The 20,667-nt window shown below is 36.5% G+C and overlaps 1 protein-coding gene and 1 long non-coding RNA gene across 9 annotated transcripts in view; one reads left to right on the top strand and one right to left on the bottom strand.

Moving 5' to 3' along the window:
* Nucleotides 1-20,667, bottom strand: part of LOC105486404 (sperm tail PG-rich repeat containing 2) — a 657,812-nt gene that overhangs the window by 607,217 nt on the left and 29,928 nt on the right. For 7 of the 8 annotated variants that reach the window (XR_011621154.1, XR_011621153.1, XR_011621155.1 and 4 more), the window contains 2 exons: nt 15,964-16,076; nt 12,719-12,830 (listed from right to left, as the gene is read on the bottom strand). The exons of the other annotated variant lie outside the window; for it this stretch is intronic. Coding sequence is in view for 4 of the 7 variants with exons in the window: in XM_071093286.1 (XP_070949387.1) it covers nt 12,719-12,830; nt 15,964-16,076 (225 nt within the window). In the remaining 3 variants the exon portion in view is untranslated. The remainder of the gene's footprint in view (nt 1-12,718; nt 12,831-15,963; nt 16,077-20,667) is intronic. 8 annotated transcript variants of the gene reach the window in all.
* On the top strand, nt 11,789-19,423 carry LOC105486403 (uncharacterized). The gene is made up of 4 exons (XR_011621156.1): nt 11,789-11,884; nt 12,045-12,179; nt 18,520-18,681; nt 19,299-19,423. It is a non-coding gene; the product is annotated as an uncharacterized lncRNA (long non-coding RNA).

Genomic DNA, 20,667 nt, shown 5'->3' with positions numbered 1-20,667 from the left:
GTTATGACTTCATAATGCTAAAAGAGGCATTGACGAAGGCAGGGGATATAGTCTTGAATCATCGATATCACTCCTTCCCCATCCCCCGACTGTGGCCATGCAGCACAGAGAGAGAATCAGTGCATTTTGGAAAGGCAAAGCACAGCAACTGGGGGACTTTACATTGAACTTGGTGCTGCCCTGTCACAGTGGAGAATAAAGCCATGTTGAGCTCAGCCAGCAACCATGCAGTGAAGGAGCATTTGGACTAGCCCTAGCCAGAGGGGAATCACCCATCCCAATGGCTGGAACTAGAGTTTCTCAGGAAGTACATTTATAAAGAAAATTTATAAATTTAAAAAGGTAAACTTGAAAGACAGTCTAGGACAGAAGGACTGCAATTTCTAGGCAACTCACAGTAGTAGACTGGGTTTAGAGCCAGGAAACTAGGATAGCACAGAACCTAGGGAGACACCAGCTGGTGCAGCTAAAGGAGAGCTTGTGCCATGCCTCCTACAATCCCAGGCAGTACAGCTTATAGCAATGAAAGTGACTCCTTCCTTCTGCTTAAGGAGAGTGAAGAGTAAAGAGGATTTTCTCTGGATAGAGTATTGAACAGAGTTGTGAAGCCTCCATTCCAGGCCCCAGCTTCTGAATGATATATCTAGACACATCCTGGGCCAAAAGGGAACCTGCTGTCTTGAAACGAAGGCATGATTCATCACCTGCTGACTAAAGAGCTCTTGGGCCCTGAATAATCAGCAGTGATAACTAGGGAGTTTGCCATGTGCCTTGGGTTCTGAAATATCTGCTGGGCTTCAGCGATAACCTAGCACATTCCCAGCTGTGGTGGCTACAGTGAAAGACTCATTCTGTTTTTACAAAGCAGAGGGAAAAGCAAAGGGGACTTTGTCTCGCACCCTAGGTACCAATTCGACCACAGTGGAGTAGAGCAACAAGCAGGATTTTGGGGTCCCCGAGTCCAGGCCTAGGCTCTTGGACAGCATTTCTGGACATGCCTTGGGCCAGAAGGGAGCCCACTGACCTGAAGGGTAAGGCCCAGGCCAGGCAGCATTCATCACAAACTGCCAGAAGAGCCCTTGGGCTTTAAGTGAACATTGGCAGTGGCCTAGCAGAACTCCTTACCCCCAACCCCCTATGGACCAGTGGTGGTAGTGGGCACAGGGAGAGGCTCCTCTGCCTGTGGAAAGGGGAGTGAAGATCAAGAAGGACTTCATGTTATAGATTAAGTGCTAGCTTAGCCACAGTAGAATAGAACATCAGGTAAATTCCCAAACACTAAATTACAGTGTTATACTTAACTAAGTATATAGTTGTTTATGCTTGTTAAAATAAGCTTATACTTGATTAAGTATAAAGATCAAATGATGAACCAATCAAAAATAAAAACTACAAGACATAGGTAGTACAATAGGACATAAGGAAAAACAACAAAAAGTTAAAAAACAGATGAAGTTAAAGTGTAGTGTTTTTATTAGTTTCTTTCTGCATGCTCCTTGCTTATGTAATTAGTATTACATCAGTTTAAACTAATGGGTTATAAGATAGTATTTGGAAGCCTCATTGTAGCCTCAAATCAAAAAACATACAACATATAAGCAAAATACTAAAGCATTCCACCAGAGAAAATCACCTCCACTAAAAGGAAGACAGGAAGGCATGCAAAAAAGGAAGAGAAGACCACAAAAAAAAAGAAAACAAATAACAAAATGGCAGATGTCAGTCCTTACTTATCAATAATAATATTGAATGTAAATGGACTAAACTCTCCAATTAAAAGACATAGAGTGGCTGAACAGATGTTTTTAAAGAAAAAACAGATGTTAAAAAAAAACGATGCTATCCTGCCTACAAGAAACACACTTCACCTATAAAGATGCACAGAGACTGAAAGCAAAAGAATGGAAAAAGACACACCATGCCAATGGAAACCAAAAAAGAGCAAGGTAGCTATACTTATATCAGTCAACATGGATTCCAAAACAAAAACTGTAAGAAGAGACAAAGAAGGTTATTATATAATGACAAAGGGGTCAATTTAGCAAAAAGATAAAATGATTATAAATAGATATGTACCCAACATGGGAGAACACAGATATATAAAGCAAATATTATAAGAGCTAAAGAAAAGACATACCCCAATACAATAACAGCTGGAGACGTCAACACTCCACTTTCAGCACTGGACCAGATCTCCCAAAGAGAAAAGCCATAAAGAAACATCAAACTTAATCTGCACTATAGAACAAGTGGACCTAGAGATATTTACAGAACATTTCACTCAATGCAGAATACACATTCTTCTCCTCAGCACATAGATCATTCTCAAGAATAGATTATATGTTAGTCCACAAAAAGTCTTTAAAAATTCAAAAAATGAAATCATATCAAGTATCTTCTCTGACCACAATGGAATAAAACTAGAAATAAGTAACAAGAGGAATTTTGGAAACTATGCAAACACATGGAAATTAAGCAATATGCTCCTTAATGATCAGTGGGTCAATGAAGAAATTAAGAAGAAATTTTAAAAATATCTTGAAATGGGCTGGGCAGGGTGGCTCACACCTGTAATCCCAGCACTTTGGGAGGCCAAGGTGGGAGGACTGCTTGAGCCCAGAAGTTTAAGACCAGCCTGGGCAACATGGGGAGACTTCATCTCTACAAAAATATAAAAACAATTAGCCAGGCATGGCAGCACATACCTGTAGTCCCAGCTACTCAGGAAGCTGAGGTGGGAGGATCACCTGAGTCCAAGAAGTCAAGGCTGCAGTGAGCCATGATTATGCCACTACATTCCAGCCTGGGTAACAGGAGTGAAACCCTATCTCAAAAAAAAGAAAAAAAAAAATCTTGAAACAAATGATAACGGAAATACAACATACCAAAACCTATGAGATACAGCAAAAGCATTAAGAAGAGGAAAGTTTATAGCAATAAGCACCTATACCAAAAAGTAGAAAAATTTCAGATAAAGAACCTAATGATGCATCTTCAAGAATTAAAATGGCAAGAGCAAACCAAACCCAAAATTAGTAAAAGAAAAGAAATAATAAAGATCAGAGCAGAAGTAAATAAATTTGAAATGAAGAAAACAATACAAAAGATTAATGAAACGAAAAATGGTTTTTTGAAAAGATAAACAAATTGACAAACCTTTAGCCAGACTATGAAAAAGAGAAGATCCAAATAAATAAAATCAGAGGTAAAAAAGAAAATTCAAAGATCATTCAAAGGAATGAATTTGCAGAAAAATCTGGAAGAAATGAATAAATTCCTAGACATATACAACCTACCAAGGCTGACCCATGAAGAAATCCAAAACCTGAACGGAACAATAACAAGATCAAAGCCATAATAAAAAGTATCTCAGTAAAGAAAAGCGTGGGACCTGATGGCTTCACTGCTGAATTCTACCAAACATTAAAAGAAGAACTAATATCAATCCTACTCAAACTATTCCAAAAAAATAGAAAAGAAGAGATTTACTTCCAAACTCATTCTATGAAGCCAGTATTACCCTGATACCAAAATCAGACAAGGACATATCAAAAACACAAAACTATCCCTGATGGTCAATATCCCTGATGAACACAGATGCAAAAATCCTCAATAAATACTATCAAACCATATTGAACAATATATTTAAAAGATCATTCATCATAATCAAGTGGGATTTATCCTAGGGATGCAAGAATGGTTCAACATATGCAAATCAATCCATGTGATACCTCATAGCAACAGAATGAAAGACAAAAACTATACAGTCATTTCAATTGATGCTGAAAAACCATTTGATAAAGTTCAACATACTTTCCTGATAAAAACAAAACTCAACATAGTAAAAGCCGTATATGACAGACCCTCAGTCAATATCATACTGAATAGGAAAAACTGGAAGTCTTTCCTCTAAGACATGGAACATGACAAGGAAGTCCACTTTCACCACTGTTACTCAACATAGTACTAGAAGTCTTAGCTACAGAAATCAGACAAGAGAAAGAAATAAAAGGCATCCAAATTGGAAAGGAAGAAGTTAAACTATCCTTGTTTGCAGATGATATGATCTTATATTTTGGAAAACCTAAAGACTCCACAAAAAAATGACTTGAACTGATAAATTCAGTAAAGTTGCAGGATACAAAATCAACATATAAAAATCAGTAGCATTTCTATATGCCAACAGTGAACAATCTGAAAAAGAAATCAAAAAAAGTAATCCCACTTACAATAGGCACAAATAAAACTGAATACCTAAGAATTAACTTAACCAAAGAAGTGAAAGACCTCTGCAATGAAAGCTACAAAACACTGATGAAAGAAATTGACGTGGACACCAAAAGATGGAAAGATATTCCTTGTTCATGGATTGGAAGAATACTGTTAAAATACCCATGATACCCAAAGCAATCTACAGATCCAATGCAATCCCTATCAAGATACCAATAACATTCTTCACAGAAAAAACAAACAAACAAAAAAAAAACTAAAATGTATATGGAATCACAAAAGACCCTAATAACTAAAGTTATCCTAAGCAAAAAAAACAAAACTGGAAGAATCACATTACCTAACTTCAATATTACAGAGTTACAGTAACCAAAACACCATGATGCTGGCATAAAAACAGACATATAGACTAAGGAAACAGAATAGAGAACCCAGAAAAAAACCCACACACCTACAGTGAACTCATTGTTGACTAAGGTGCTAAGAACATACATTGGGGAAAAAGCAGTCTCTTCAACAAGTAGTGCTGGGAAAACTGGATATGCACATCCAGAAGGATGAAACTAGACCTCTCTCTCTTGCCTTACACAAAAATCAAATCAAAACGGATTAAGACTTAAATCTATGACTCCAAAGTATGAAATTACTAAAAGAAAACACTGGAGAAACTCTCCAGGACATTGGACTGGGCAAAGATTTCCTGAATAATACCCCACAAGCACAGGTAACCAAAGCAAAAATGTACAAATGGTATCACATCAAGTTAAAAAGATTTCTGCACAGCAAAGGAAACAATTATCAAAGTGAAGAGACAGCCCACAGAATGGGAGAAAATGCTTGCAAACTACCCATCTGACAAGGGATCCATAATGAGAACATATAAGGAGCTCAAACAACCCTGCAGGGAAAAAATCTAATAATCCAATTCAAAAATGGGCGAAAGATTTCAATAGATAGTTCCCAAAAGAAGAAATACAAATGGCAGCAACATATGAAAAGGTAATCAACATCATTGATCATCAGAGAAATCCAAATCAAAACTACAGTGAGATATTATCTCATCCTAGTCAAAATGCCTTTTATCTAAAAGTCAGGCAATAACAAATGCTGGTGGCGATGTAGAGAAAAGGAAACCCTTGTACACGTATGGTGGGAATGTAAATTAGTGCACCACTATGAAGAAGAGTTTAGAGGTTCCTCAAAAAAAAAAAAAAACTGAAAATAGAGCTACCATATAAACCAGCAATCCCACTGCTACATATATAGCCAAAATAAATGAAATCAATATACCAGAGAGATACACGCACTCCCATGTTTATGGCAGCACTCTTGACAGTAGCCAAGATTTGGGAGCAGTTTAAATATTCATCAATAGATGAATGGATAAAGAAAATATTCACAATAGAGAACTATTTAGCCATGCAAAAGAATGAGATTCTGTCATTTGCAACAACATGGATGGAAGTGGAGGTCATTATGTTAACTGAAATAAGCCAGGCACAGAAAGACAAACATCACATGTTCTCACTTATTTGTAAGATCTAAAAATCAAAGCAACTGACCTCTTATAGATAGATCGTAGAAGGATGAATACCAGATGCTGGGATGGCCAGGGGATGAGGCTCATGGGGAGGTGGGGATGGTTACTGGGTACAAAAAATAAACCAAAAGAATGAATAAGACCCACTATTTGATAGCACAATAGGGTGATTAGAGTCAATAATAGCTTAATTATACGTTTCAAAATAACTTAAAGAATATAATTTGAGGGCCAGGCGCGGTGGCTCATGACTGTAATCCCAGCACTTTGGGAGGCCGAGACAGGCAGATCACGAGGTCAGGAGATTGAGACTATCCTGGTTAACACGGTGAAACCCCGTCTCTACTAAAAATACAAAAAAATTAGACAGGCGTGGTGGCAGGTGCCTGTAGTCCCAGCTACTCGGGAGGCTGAGGCAGGAGAATGGCGTGAACCGGCAGGCAGAGCTTGCAGTGAACCAAGATTGCACCACTGCACTCCATCAAGCCTAGATGACGGAGCGAGACTCCATCTCAAAAAAAATAAAAAGAAAAAGAATATAATTTGATTGTGTAACTCAAAGGATAAGTGCTTAAGGGATGGATAACCCATTCTCTGAGATGTGCTTATTTCACATTGCATGCCTGTATCAAAACATCTCAGGTACCCCATAAAAATATATATACCTACTATGTACCTGCAAAATTTTAAAATAAAAATAAATTCTAAAAAAAATTTTAAATATTTTTACATACCTAGTATGTAATAGCACAACAAGGGGACTGTAGTCAATAACAACTGGCCTGTACATTTTAAAATTACAAAGAGCATAATTGGATTGTCTATAACACAAAGAATAAACACTTAAGGAGATGGATACCCAATTTTCCATGATGTGATTACTACACACTGCATGCCTATACCAAAATAGCTCATGTACCTATAAATATATCTACCAATGTACCCATAAAAATTTCAAATTAAAAACATATACAAAAAATGAAGATACCATAGCACTTTTTAAATTATTTTACTACTTTAAAATTTATACTGCTTAGGCAATGGGATAAGTACAAAGAAAGGAAAAAACAAGAATTATTTCTCTACATTCCAAATTTTATACAAAACTGCCTATTTCTCAGATCTGTAATTAATTCATTCAGAAAGCATTACTAAACATAAGTACCTCACTTCACTATATGTTTTAAAAAGAGAATGTAAGATACTTGTCCTCTAAGAACTATGGTTTAATTGAGGATGTAAGATAAATATATCAAAAACATTCCATATACAAGAAATATTATTATTCAAATTAATCGTAAGTTCAGACAAAAACACCATTAAGCATTATAAGGGTCAATACAACCTGGAAATCTGAAATCTTGAGAAACAAGAGAAAGAGGAATGGGTTCAATATAAGCAAAGAGCATTCCAAGACAATTTCAAGGACTTACTACCTATAACTCATTTTTATGTACCATCTATTGTAAGGGTGCATCTGCTGAACTTAAAGAGCCAAGAAATGGAGTGAAGCTATTAAGCCTATCACACACCAAATTTACCAGCCTTCCCAAGTTATATCTTTTTTTCCTTTTTTTTTTTTTTTTTTTTTTTGAGACAAAGCCTCGCTCTGTTGCCCAGGCTGGAGTGCAATGGAGAAAATCTTGGCTCACTGCAACCTCCACCTCGCAGGTTCAAGTGATTCTCGTACCTCAGCCTCCTGAGTATCTGGGATTACAGGCACATGCCGCCAGCTGAGCTAATTTTTGTATTTTTAGTAGCGATGAGGTTTCACCATATTGGCCAGGCTGGTCTCGAACTCGTGACCTCAAGCAATCTGCCCACCTTGGCCTCCCAAAGTGCTGGGATTACAGTCGTGAGCCACTGCACCCCGCCTCCTTCAGCTGCTCTTAATGTGCAGGAGAGGTACTCCAAAGTGTTGTTTCCCTTGGACCTTTAAACCTGGTTCTTTCTTCTTGCCCCTTTTCCCATCCCTGAGACCCCACATTAAGACATTTCTCCAGTTGGCCTATCAGATTTTTTCTTTGTTCATAGCAGCTATTGAAAATTCTGCAGCACTTTACCACTGAAATCCCTTCCCATATCCTCATTTCTATTCAGCTGCATTTGGCAGCTAAGACTATGAAAGAGATACAGAATAACAGACAATTTCCAGAAATCATAAAAAGTTAGGGATCGAGCATCAAAGCAAAAGAAGAAAGCACCATGAGAGAGATATTTTTCCCATGCATTTTCTCTCCTTGCCTAGAGAAAGATCCCGTGAGTAAGGGAGTTGGAAGAAAAGCAAAAGATTCAAACACAGTAATTTGAGAATGGGCCCTAAGTTTTATACTTGCCCATCTCAAGGCTAAGTGCTAAGTTGAGAGGTGTGAAGGAGTGATCTATCCAAAATAGGCTTGTGATTCCGAGAAAAAAACAAAAGAGCTTGAGCCTCATTTTCTAGGTAGCAGCCAGAAAAGTGGCAAGTCATGAGAATCACCCCACCTTAAACACAGCCCAGTACAATGCAAGAGCAGCAGAGTAGCAATTCCTGCAAGAGCTTTCTAAACAGAACTAAAAAAATGTTTTACAGTTCCCTTATCACCTGATTACAAATTTAATCTCCAATTCAGCTACCTATAGACAGAAAACACTCAAGATTTTGTGGCCACTAGGAACAACCTCTTCTCTATGACATTGAACTCTAACATTTACCCTTAGTGACCATAATCTCCTATCCTTTCACCTCTTGTGCTCCCTTCTCTCCTACCTACCTTCTGTTGACTCTCATTTTTATCTCTCAATTCTCAGTTCTTCCCTGTTCTTACAAGCCATGAATCCCCTTATGATTTCTTTATCCCCCCCACTTAGCCTGGATTCCAAGATTAGCCATACTGGCCTCGGAAACCCTGATTCTCTCAAACCCTTGCCGCTTAACCATACTTATAGCTCCAACCTCTGGCGATGCTTAGCCATACAATACAGGTTTCTACACTTGCGCTCTTATTGTCAATAATGAGCTTGTGCTAACCACTATAAAATGGGACCTTTTTCTTCCACCTGCAACTATTTTATTTATCTTAACTATTTGTCACATTCCTTATGATTCATTATGATATACATTCCATTCTTCTCAATTACTGAATACCTACCTCCCTCACCTCTGAAGAGGACTTCATTGAATACATCACCAAAACAACATAGTTCATTGAAATAAAATTACTTGATCTCCTATACGCCTCTATATTTGTCTTTAGGGATCTGCAAACTATGGCCTGTAACTCACATCCAGCTAGTCTGCTTTCGTAAATGAAAGTTTTACTGGATTACTATTTATCCATATATTGTCCATGGCTCCTTTTGTGCTACAACAGCAGTTGACTAGTTGTGAAAGAGATTATATGGCCCATGAATTCTAAATATTTAATACCTGCCCCTTTATAGAAAAAGCTTTCTAATCCCTGATCTATTTCATCATCCATTCTTTCTTCCTTTTCGTAAAAAAGAGGTATTTCTGTTCGTCTTTAATATAAACTAGCTGTTTATACCTTGCGTCCCTTTGATCATCTGCTCCTGAACCTTACTCTATTAATTATCTCATTTATGCATTTCTGTAACTCCTCTATTCCCACTGGATCCTTCAACTATTCTAACAATATGCTCCCTGCAAAATTAAAATGTCTCTCATTCTGTTATCTTTTCAATCGACCATCTGATTTTTCTTCTTCCCTTTACCATCAAAGTTCTGGTGGTAGAAGGTGGTAGAGGCATTGAATATTATATATAATATTGTAATATAATATATAACATATATATAAATATTAATATGACATATAACAATATAACAATGTATATTAATATGGAATATATCATGTAATATATTAACATGTAATATAATATATAACAAATAATTATATATATTATATATTCAATGTTTCTATTGTCTGGCCCCATTTCCCTCATTCCATGGAACCTAACTTATCTGCTACCAAAACTGTTCTCTCAATACTCACAATAATTAAAATACTTACTCTCTCAATACCTTTTATTAACTAAATACAAAGCCTTGTTCTTGTCCTGCATTCCTCTCCATTATTTCTTCTTTTAAACAGTTATTTCAACTTCATTATCTTTTTAAATAACATGTTCATTATAAAACAATAGAAAATTCAACTAAGCAGAAAAGATAAATAAAAGTCACCCATAACTTCACCAGTTTGAATTAAACAATATAAATATTTTACTATGACTAAATGTATATATATCTATTAATAGTAATCAAAATCATATTATGCATTTGCTTTTTATTTACTAATTTATCATGACCATCTGTCTATTAAAGTATTTCAGGGCCAGGAGCGGTGACTCACACTTATAATCCTAGCACTTTGGGAGGCTGAGGCAGGTGGATCATCTGAGGTCTGGAGTTTGAGACCAGCCTGACCAACATGGAGAAACCCTGACTCTACTTAAAATACAAAATTAGCCAGGCATCATGGTATACGCATGTAATCCCAGCTACTCAGGAGGCTGAGGCAGCAGAATCACTTGAACCCGGGAGGCAGAGGTTGCAGTGACCCGAGATCGTACCATTACACTCCAGCCTGGGCAACAAAAGCAAAACACCATCTAAAAAAAATAAAATAAATAAAAATAAAATCTCTATCATTGGTATCTACATTCCCTAACTCACTTCCTACTTCACTAATTAACTCTCCTCTAGCTCTTCTATCATGCCTCACTCCCAAAAATCTGTGTTCCTCCAGGATCTGTTCTTAATTTTCTTCTCATCTCTGTATTCTCTTCTGTAGCAACTTCATCACTTCAATTATCACCTTCATGAGTATAACTGCTAAATCAGTATCTCTACCCATAATTTGTATTACAAATTATATTTTCAAATTTCTACTGTGTGTTGGTAATTTTTCTCCAAATTCAATTGTCTAAAGCTGAACTCATAACTGCTCATCATAATGAGTAGCTTCTGTGATGACCACCTCTGCTAGTGACACAGTCATCCAATTCATCCACTTTTAAGTCGTCCCTGCCTTTTCCTACTTGCTTGCCTATACACACACGCACACATGCACAATCAGTGTCAGCATTTAGTTGTATATATAACAAAACAATGAAAATTTAATGGTTCCATGTCAAAATAATCATGGGAAACTACCATTTAGCATTATATAAGCCAAAAAATTTGGAATTTAGGGAATTAATAAGGGTCCATCTTCCCTCATTGCCTGAAAATTTAAATTAAAATTTTTTACACCTTAGGAACAAATATTTGCTATGACAATAAAGCACTGAGAAAATGCTACATACAATAAAGCCCCTATATTTCAACCAGTTCACTCAATTTAATTCCTTATTCTTTATACTATGTATAAGGTAAAGAAATAAAAAGTGATTCTTCTAATTTTCTCTAGTTTTAAGATACTGTGATAGAAAAAGTCATTGAACAAATCTTCAATTTTAAGCAAAGCATTTATTTGATATTATACTAAATATGCAAAAATAACAATACTTTCCCATTTCTGCTTTAATTATAAATTCTCTTTGATACTTCAAAATTCTTATTTTATCAGACTTGTTTTCACAGAGTTGATTTTCAAAAGAAAGAGTCACATTACATTTAATAATAGATAAATAAGCCTCTGGGTAGGCTCACATTTTTTTAATTGTGTAATTCAAAGCATATATGTAATTAGAGATAAATTACCCTTATGTAAGGTCAAATTTAAACTGTATATGAGATCTCACTAGAAAGGAACACAGTAAGAAGCAATCAAATCTTCAGCTCTTTAGAACATTCACATCTTTCCCCACCTATTCCCCTAACACCCCAAGATATCTAGTATTACCACTGTTAAGGCAAATTAAATGTGGCCCAAGAAGGACTCTGTACTTCTGTACTTGAGTCCTTGTGGACAAACTGCAACCTAACTTAATAGGTAGACAAGACTGAAAACCTAACTTAGTAGTTTGCACCTGTAACAATGGCTGAGTCTTGGTCAATCCCAGCAGCCTTACTTCAACCACTCATACACTGTTGAGTGTTCAAATTGTGTTCAAATAACGCAAATGTCAAGCTATAACCAATCCAGTTGTTTCTGTATCTCACTTTCAATTTCTGTATGTCATTTCCCTTTTTTTGTCTATGAATTTATTCTGACCAAAAGGCATCCTTGGAGTCTCTCTGAATTTACTGTGATTCTGGGGACTGCCCAATTCACAAATCATTCATTGCTCAATCACACTCCTTTAAATTGGGCTAAAGTGTTTCTTTTAACAGATGGCGTCAGAAGCGGGGTCCAAAGTAGAGCTTCTAACGACCCCCAGGAGCACTGAGTGAACAAGCAAGGTAGCTACAAGGACCCTGCAAGGACCCACTTGTGCCCTTGATTCCTCAGAGAGGCTGAGGATTGTGGTAAGTTCTCTCTCCAAGTTCAGCGCTCCAAGGATTTGTGTTTTGAGCTCTCCGAGTTTCTTTGAGCAAGTTTATCTTCCAAATTGAGTTTGGAAGTTGTAACAGAAATGGAACTGGGTCCAGGATGGGATTTGATCCTATAATTAACAGGCTTGGATCCAGTTAGAGGCCTCTTACATCTGACTGGGTCAGAAAAAAAAAAAAAAAAAAACCAGTAGTAAATGTTAATATTGTAGGGATTGTAAAATTTGGCTTTTGAAAATTCACAGCGATTTTTGTGTTCTACCCTTTGTTTCATTTTTCTTGCATTTAAATAATTTAAAAAATCAACTTAGGAGTCATGAGTTCTTTGCAAGAAGGTTTTCAAGCGGAGACAGCAACCACTTGACAGAGATAATAAGTAGTTCCTTCTACAATATTCATTGAGTGACAATTAGCTATCAGGCACATTAGATCAAAGAGCACAGTAACCTTGTGATAATAGGATTCAATTATCTTAAAATTGGGAAAACATATGCAATAGCCACTTTTCAACTTACCTTTTTTTCCTCCTGTAATACTATTATTTCATATAGTCGTGGGACAAATGAGCAATAATTTTGTTGTTGATCTCTCTGGATGTTAACATTTTCATAATATGATGTCTTTTTCCTTTAGAAAATTCAAATAGAAATTAAGAGTTCTCAATTTTAAACCTATAAATATTTATGTAAGCAAAGAAGTTCTTTCTACAGCAACATGTGCTGGAATTAAAGTATGGAATAAGAAGATTATCTAGGTGTATTAGATCAATATATTCAAAATTCTGTAAAATGTATTTGTTTTGTTGGTTAGTTACGATTTTTTCCAATTCAGAACATTATTATAAACCTATCTGAATAATTATCACAAAAAGAAAATAAGATCTGGTATTTACATCGTGAATTGAAAAAAGAGCTAACACTATAAAAAGTTTCCTGTGTATTTTATGTACCATTAAAAGTCTAAAATTCAAAATCCCTTGGTATTTCAATATTACCAAAATAAGAGGAAAATAGCCCTATGCTATTTACATCATACAATAATCAGAAAACATCACTGTAAACGAAAAGGAAGTTTCTTTTCATTGAAATTCAGACAACCTCAAGAAAGAATCACAAACTAAATAAGCAGTAAGTAAGAGCCCCAGCTTTGAAGTTAGACAGCCTGATAAGATTCCAGCATTGCTACCTACTGCTACCTACTGGTTATATAACCTTATGCAAACTAACTTCTCTAAGCTTCAGATTCATCACTTAATGAATCTAGTGATTGGAATCTGGTAACTGGAAATAGTAATAACCAATTCTCAAGGTTGCATTGATTAAAGTAGATAATATATATAAGGTGGTTAATGCCATACATGGCTCATAATAAGCACACAATAACTGTTAGCTATTATTATTACAAGAATCACATTTAAACAGGCTATACAGACCACACTACTATTTTTTCTATTTCTTAAAGAGAATTTCAAAAAAAAATCTGATACCCAATATTTCCAACAAACTATACTAAACATATGCGGATTAAAATATATATAATACAAAGTTATGTAATTGCTATTACTTTCTTCGTTCAGCAGTGCTATGATTTAATATGCATTTACCATCCCTGCTCACTGCTAAAGGCTCACTTCCTCACTGATTGTTATTTGCTAAAATCTCAACAAATAAACTTGCTTTCAAACCTCAAAAAGGTTTATGGATAAGAAATTTATATATGGAATAGCAGAAATATCACATATCATTTAGGTCTGTATCTTTACCAAAAAGAGACCTATACACTTATCTTTCATTTAGAGCAACCAAATATCTCCACTTTTACACTGAATCAAGCCTCCCAGAATAATTCTGACTCACTAAATAAAACAAAAAGTGCAAGAAAGAAAAAAAAAATAGAAAATGTCAACTGCCAGAAAGAACTAAGACAACTACAAGTAAAAGATACAGTGAAAGCAGCTAACTCAAAGAGCAAACAAATTACAAAAATGGTGAAATAACTGAAGCAGTCAGGAATGCAATCTATATTAACACATATCTTCAGGTAAAAGTTAAAACACAAATGAAAGAAGAGGAATAACAGGAGAAATAACAAAGATCAAATAAAGCAACAGCACAACAAATGGGGGTAGAATGAGAATGAGACAGGGTTAGGGAAGAAAACAGACTGGTAGGAAAAACCACCAAGCAGAATCAGTTAACACTACTTAGAGTCCCAGTTATGCCTGGGGTACTCAGTCAGAAGTATAGTGAAATGGATGGAAAACAATCATCACAGAATGATACACATTTTAAAAGATGAATTTTGACTTATGTTATTTAAACCTCAATAAAACTGAGAAGAGGGGAAAGAGAGAGGGTGAGAGAGAGAGCATGAGCACAAACCAGCCAATCTGGCAGAAGAAAAGATTAGGATTAAAATATTGAAGAGCAAAAGCATATGTCAAGAAAACCATGATATGTGTTAGAGTATTCTAAAGACCTCGTCTTGTTTGGAATAATAATAATAAGTAAAGACTTAATTAAGCTAAATATGCATGTTAAGGTTCTAGCGTAACTACTGAAAGAATAAAAATACAAAGGTATATTCATATTAAGGGAGTGAAAAGTGAACAGGATAATGGATTAGAGTATAAATTCCCAAAAACAAGGGTCATGTTTTATTCTTGTTATTCTCAGTTATTAAGTTCAGAACCGGTACATAGCAATAATTCAAACAACGTTTACTCAGTGAATGAACAGTAGCAGGGGAGTCCAAGCAAGATCCTAAAATATATCCACTGCTAGTATACAGATATGTCTGATCTGTCTAGCAAATTAATTGAGTATGTAATCACTCCGGGGCTTTTTGGGAGAAAAAAAAAAAAACCTATGAAAGAGAAAGACTCAAGACAGATAAGCTGGACTCTTAAAAAATTAATTATAAGAAAGGGTAGTAGATTCTGAGGACAACATGGTATTTGATACTCAATTTTGCCTTCCATAAACTCATGTCTAAAACCTCACTGTAGGAGTAGGAGAAAATAGAGTTATTTTGCCAGAAATGTATTTCTTCATAAATATTCTCTGACCTACACTGACTGAGAATGCCATCTAAATCCATCATGTAGTCAGAGGAATGAAGATGAGAGCCAGGGATAAAATGGAGAATTCTGGGTCACCTTCTTTTACATTTTCTCTGATCTTTTATCTACTTTATAATTAAGGACAGTATATTTTAGTACATGGATACATGGACTGTGTAATCAAACAGGCTTCAATTTAACTTTAGCTCTGCCATTTAATAGTTGCATGATCTTGAATATGTTATTTATCCCCTCTAACCCTTGGATTTTTTACTGATAAAATAGATATAACAATATTAACTATGCAAAGCTTTCTGTGAAGATTAAATGAGTTAATACATATATGTAGATAGCACAAGATTTGGCTTATAAAAAAACAATAACTTGGGGGGATGGGGAACTAGGGGAGGGATAGCATTAGGAGAAATACCTAATGTAGATGATAGGTTGATGGGTGCAGCAAAACACTATGGCACGTGTATACCTATGTAACAAACCTGCATGTTCTGCACATGTATCCCAGAACTTAAAGTATAATTAAAAAAAAAATAACTTTCATATATGTTATGCCAAAATATAATACTTCTTGGAGTTTTTCATACTAATTTTCCTTCCTTTACAGCATAGCCTAGTCTGAATTATTAGAATACTTTTCTAGTCAAGAGCTACATTAAAGGTATACTATATTTTTTTACTTACTGGACTATATCATACTCTCCTGGACCAGGACCTGACTTTTTAGGTAACTCTTGTCTTCCTGAAGAGTTGCCAAAATGAATACCTTTGTATTTCAAAGTTGCATTGGAAACATTCTAAAAAATAAAAAGTGAGGATGAAACATAGTTTAAGCAAGTCATGAAACAATGCTTGGCTTTACCTAAGTCTAAATCTAAAGCAAGGATAGCCTCAGTAAGGGGGTTCCACTGGTAAATGCTAAAGGGCTCTTGGACAGATCCCAGGCTAAGTTGTCACTGTTGGTTCCCATCCCACTCCTGAGTCAGCTAGGGTTCCCAGAGAAGTACCTCTAACATTAGCATATTCTCAACCAATAAGAACAGTTTTGGTCTTGGCAGTACACCCAGTAATCTAAAACCTTAAGAAAAATGAAAATTAGCTCCTCATCATTTATAAAAGACAGAGGGGATAACATTATTTGGGAAATAGAAATACCTATCAAAATGATACCTATTATGACAGAGAAATTATTTGTGACATGAAAAATAATCATCTTTTCTTTATACCCACTACAATAAATGTCAAAATTAAGCATGAACCACAAAAAGTTTAAGCACACTGTTTCACCAGAAACTAAAACAATAAAGCATAACACAACAGTAGCTTTTTTTTTTAATATAGGAATCCTCTTCTCTTGACCTAAAACATTCTAAGTTGAGAAATCATTTAAGAATATTTTAAAACATATTTTTAAACTAATGGTATTTACTACAATTCTCATAACATATAGTTTAACAATGTGTCAGGTTGTTACAGCAGGCAGTCTGACATGAGCAGGGTAGGAGAGGGCCCCCCCAACCAAGAACGTCAGACGACCATCATGTGATGGTCAGGCAGTTGTTAACAGTCTCTCTAAAATAATAAATGATTGCAGCTTGCACCAGGGAAAGGCAGTCTCCCGATAGAAAAATCTTGAAGCTGGTGATCAGTAGCTTCCAGATAACATCTCAGGAGTTGGGCGAATGGGCTCACGTATGCGCACTAAAAGGCAAAACGGCTGTGTTTAACTGGTATATGACCCTTAGGGGCATTCAACTGGAAAGGTAAGAATGCCTCAAGTGAGCATGTGTACAACTCAACTCCAGTAAACACACTGCACACGTGGCCCCTGTCAAGTGCTAGCAGGCCACTGAGCATGTGAACAGCCCACCCCAAGGAAAGAATCAGGGGGCAAGTAATGCAAGACCCTGGAAGCATGCCAACATACAAAACCCCAAATTAAAAGGTCAATCCACGCACTTGATCTCTCAAGTCACCTGCTTGGCCCTCTTCCAAGTGTTCTTTACTTCCTCTCATTCCTGGACTAAAGCTTTTTAAAAAACTTTTACTCCCACTCTAAAACTTGCCTTGGTCTCTCACTCTGCCTTATGCCCCTCGATCGAATTCTTTCTCATGAGGAGGCAAGAATTGAGGTGGCTGCAGACCCATACAGATTCGTCACCGCTAAGTTGTTCTAGATGGCTATTACCATTCTACAGCAATTGAATCAACCTCTCTCAGTTACCATTATAAGCAAGAATAATGCAGTAAGTAGCAACATTAGTGATAAAAAGCATAATTTCAGTTCAAAATGGTGAATCAAATCCATACCTGCCCCACCCGACTCCAAAATTTCAAAAGAAGTATATCAAATAGACACCAGTAAGTGCTAGAAACAGTATGATTCACATGCCAGAAACTTTAAGGACTTTCTGGAAGATATAGCACAGCAAAGACTAGAACCCGAAAAGGCCCTCATTGCATATGAAAAGTCTCAGCTGAACCCTCTTAACATCCCCAGAACCAGAAAAGGACCTCATTACATATGAAAAGAGTCTCAGCTGAACCCTCTTAACATCCCCAAAAAGACAGAAACTGCAGATAAACTCTTGGGTAGTGAGTAGGGGGCAATTGTCAAAACTACTAGCACCTTTGGAGATGTGCGCCAGTGCCATTACATTAAGTGATGAGGAGAATGCTAACCTCCACTTTATTCTTGACAGATGCAGTTGAAACTAAATTGAAAGCACTTTCCCCTGTCCCTAGTGACTTTCTAGCTAGAGAGGCACCACTCCAGAAAGCTTTGAGGTGTCACAACAAAATTCAAAAAGAAGCTGGCACACACTAAAATTCCTTGAACTTACCACTAACACCTAGCTCTCAGACATTATAAAATATAAGCACAATAGAATTAACTTGCCCTTCTACATCTGCCTGGTCTGAAAAAATTAAACGCAGACTGTGATGGTCAATTTTAGATGTCAATTTGACTGAGTTAAGGAATACTCACATAGCTGATAAAGTGTTATTTCTGGGTATGTATGTGAGGCTGTTTCCAGAATAGATAGGCATTTGAATCAGTGAACCATCCTAACCCAATGTAGTGGGCACCATTCAATCAGTTGAGGGCCCGGATAGAACAAAAAGGCAGAAGAAAGGTAAATTTGTTCTCTTTTCTGGATCTGAGACGCCCATCTTCTCCTACCCTCGGACATCAGAACTTCAGGTTTTCTAACCTTCGGATTCTTGGACTTGCTCCAGCAGCCACTCAGGTTCTCAGGTTTTTATCCTTGGACTGAGAGTTATACCATCAGCTCCCATGGTTCTCAGGCCTTCAGATTTGAAATCAGCTACTCCACCAGCTCCCTTACTTCTCCAGCTTGCAGACAACATATCATGGGACTTCTCAGCCTCCGTAATCACGTGAGCCAATTCCCAGAATAAACCCCATCTCGCATATATAGTTATGCATCACATAATGATGTTTCAAGGATAGACTGCATATATGACAATGGACTGCATATACAATGGTGAGCCCATAAGATTATAACACCATGTATTTACTGTTCTTTTTCAATGTTTAGATGTATTTAGAGACACAAATACCATTGTGTATCTGTATCTTTGTAATCTATACCAGACAGTATAACAACATGCCATACAGGCTTGAATCACAGAAACAATAGGCTATACCATATAGCTTAGGTGTGTCATAGACTATACCATCTAGGTTTATATAAATATACTCTATGATGTTCACATAATGACAAAATCACCTAACAATGCATTTCTCAGGACGTATTCTCATCATTAATTGACACATGACTGTGTAAGCAGTGGTTCTGTTTCTCTGCAGAATCCTAATACAAAGACTAACCCAACCTCTGACAGAACTTTAATGTTTGCATGAAGTAAAATGAGACCTTTGTTGATTCTTTTTTCCTAGATGCAAACTTGTAGAGAAAATTATAGTTTTCCTAAAGAGTTACTCTGCTTTGATTTTAGTAAATCACCTTGATTGTTCCTTTCTTTGGTGGTAGAGAATATTGGAGCTGACAAGAGAGAAACAAGATTGTTCCTTTCTTTGGTGGTAGAGAATATTGGAGCTGACAAGAGAGAATTCAGACATGTTTGGAATACCTAGTGAACAGAGCAAAACAACCAAAAGGCAAATGTAAAAATTAAGCCTATGAGAAGCAGCAGCTAATCATGATGGCCAACACCTAGTAAGAAAATCTTTGTGTCAAAAGAGTGGCAATGCTAAATACTGGGGATTTTCTGTCGACTGGGTTTGCCTTTTAACACAGACAATCTTCAATGACTTTAGGCCTCATATCCTTTTGAGTGTGAAGAAACTATGAAAAAAAATAACTAAAACAACTGTTTCATTAAAATATTGGCTTAAAAAAAAAAAACCTGCACTACTTTTGAAGTCTTCTAATAGAGTATAACATGAAGAAAGACATCATCCTCCTCCCCCTACTCCATCCCAGCTAATCCGGCAGCTTTAGCTGTGAAAGAGAACATTGGCGGAAACGCCCAGCAGAGAGCACCATATGGCAAGAGACCGAAGTGCCTGGTGGAATAGCAGCTGTACTCAATGGAAACAGACTTATTCCAGGGCATAGCTGAGACAGCCCCCGGGGACATCTAGAAATACGTAGGTAGAGGAACTTTGCAAAAGGCTGTATGTCCTCTACATTGATAGTTACAGACCAAAAAAAAAAGGTATTAAAGTTATTAACATTATTGCGACTCTCTTTAGTACCTCCAATCCAATGAAGCCTGGGAAAATGTGTTATATAAATAAAAAGGATGAATCCTTATTTCCTCTAGGAATATTTTCAGCACTATACGTGGTCTCAGTGTGCTTGAATTATTGATCTGCAAATCCCTTCTATTTAACACAAAGAGCAGAAAGGTATTTGCCTTTCTTCACTATGGACATTCAGCTTTAACAGTGAGTGATGAGTGATAGTCTTATAAAGCACTATCTCAAAGTAATATATTATTATTCTCAATAGTATTATTGTTACAAGTAAGGATTCTAGTTTGACACACAATTCCAAAGCCCAGCCCCTTGTCACGTCCTTCAAGGAAAAAAGCTATGAATAAAAACTGAAAAAGCTATCCCACAAATCTCTGTAACACATAGGTGTCACGCGCGTCCGTGTGAAGAGACCACCAAACAGGCTTTGTGTGAGCAACATGGCTGTTTATTTCACCTGGGTGCAGGCAGGCTGAGTCCGAAAAGAGAGTCAGTGAAGGGAGATAAGGGTGGGGCCGTTTTATAGGATTTGGGTAGGTAAAGGAAAATTACAGTCAAAGGGGGTTGTTCTCTGGAGGGCAGGAGTGGGGGTCACAAGGTTCTCAGTAGGGAAGCTTTTTGAGCCAGGATGAGTTAGGAAA

This window comes from Macaca nemestrina, chromosome 3 (genome assembly GCF_043159975.1).
Source record: "Macaca nemestrina isolate mMacNem1 chromosome 3, mMacNem.hap1, whole genome shotgun sequence".
NCBI classification, from domain to species: domain Eukaryota; kingdom Metazoa; phylum Chordata; class Mammalia; order Primates; family Cercopithecidae; genus Macaca; species Macaca nemestrina.
Note: the sequence above shows the minus strand (reverse complement) of the source record. Positions and strands in the feature narration are given on the sequence as shown.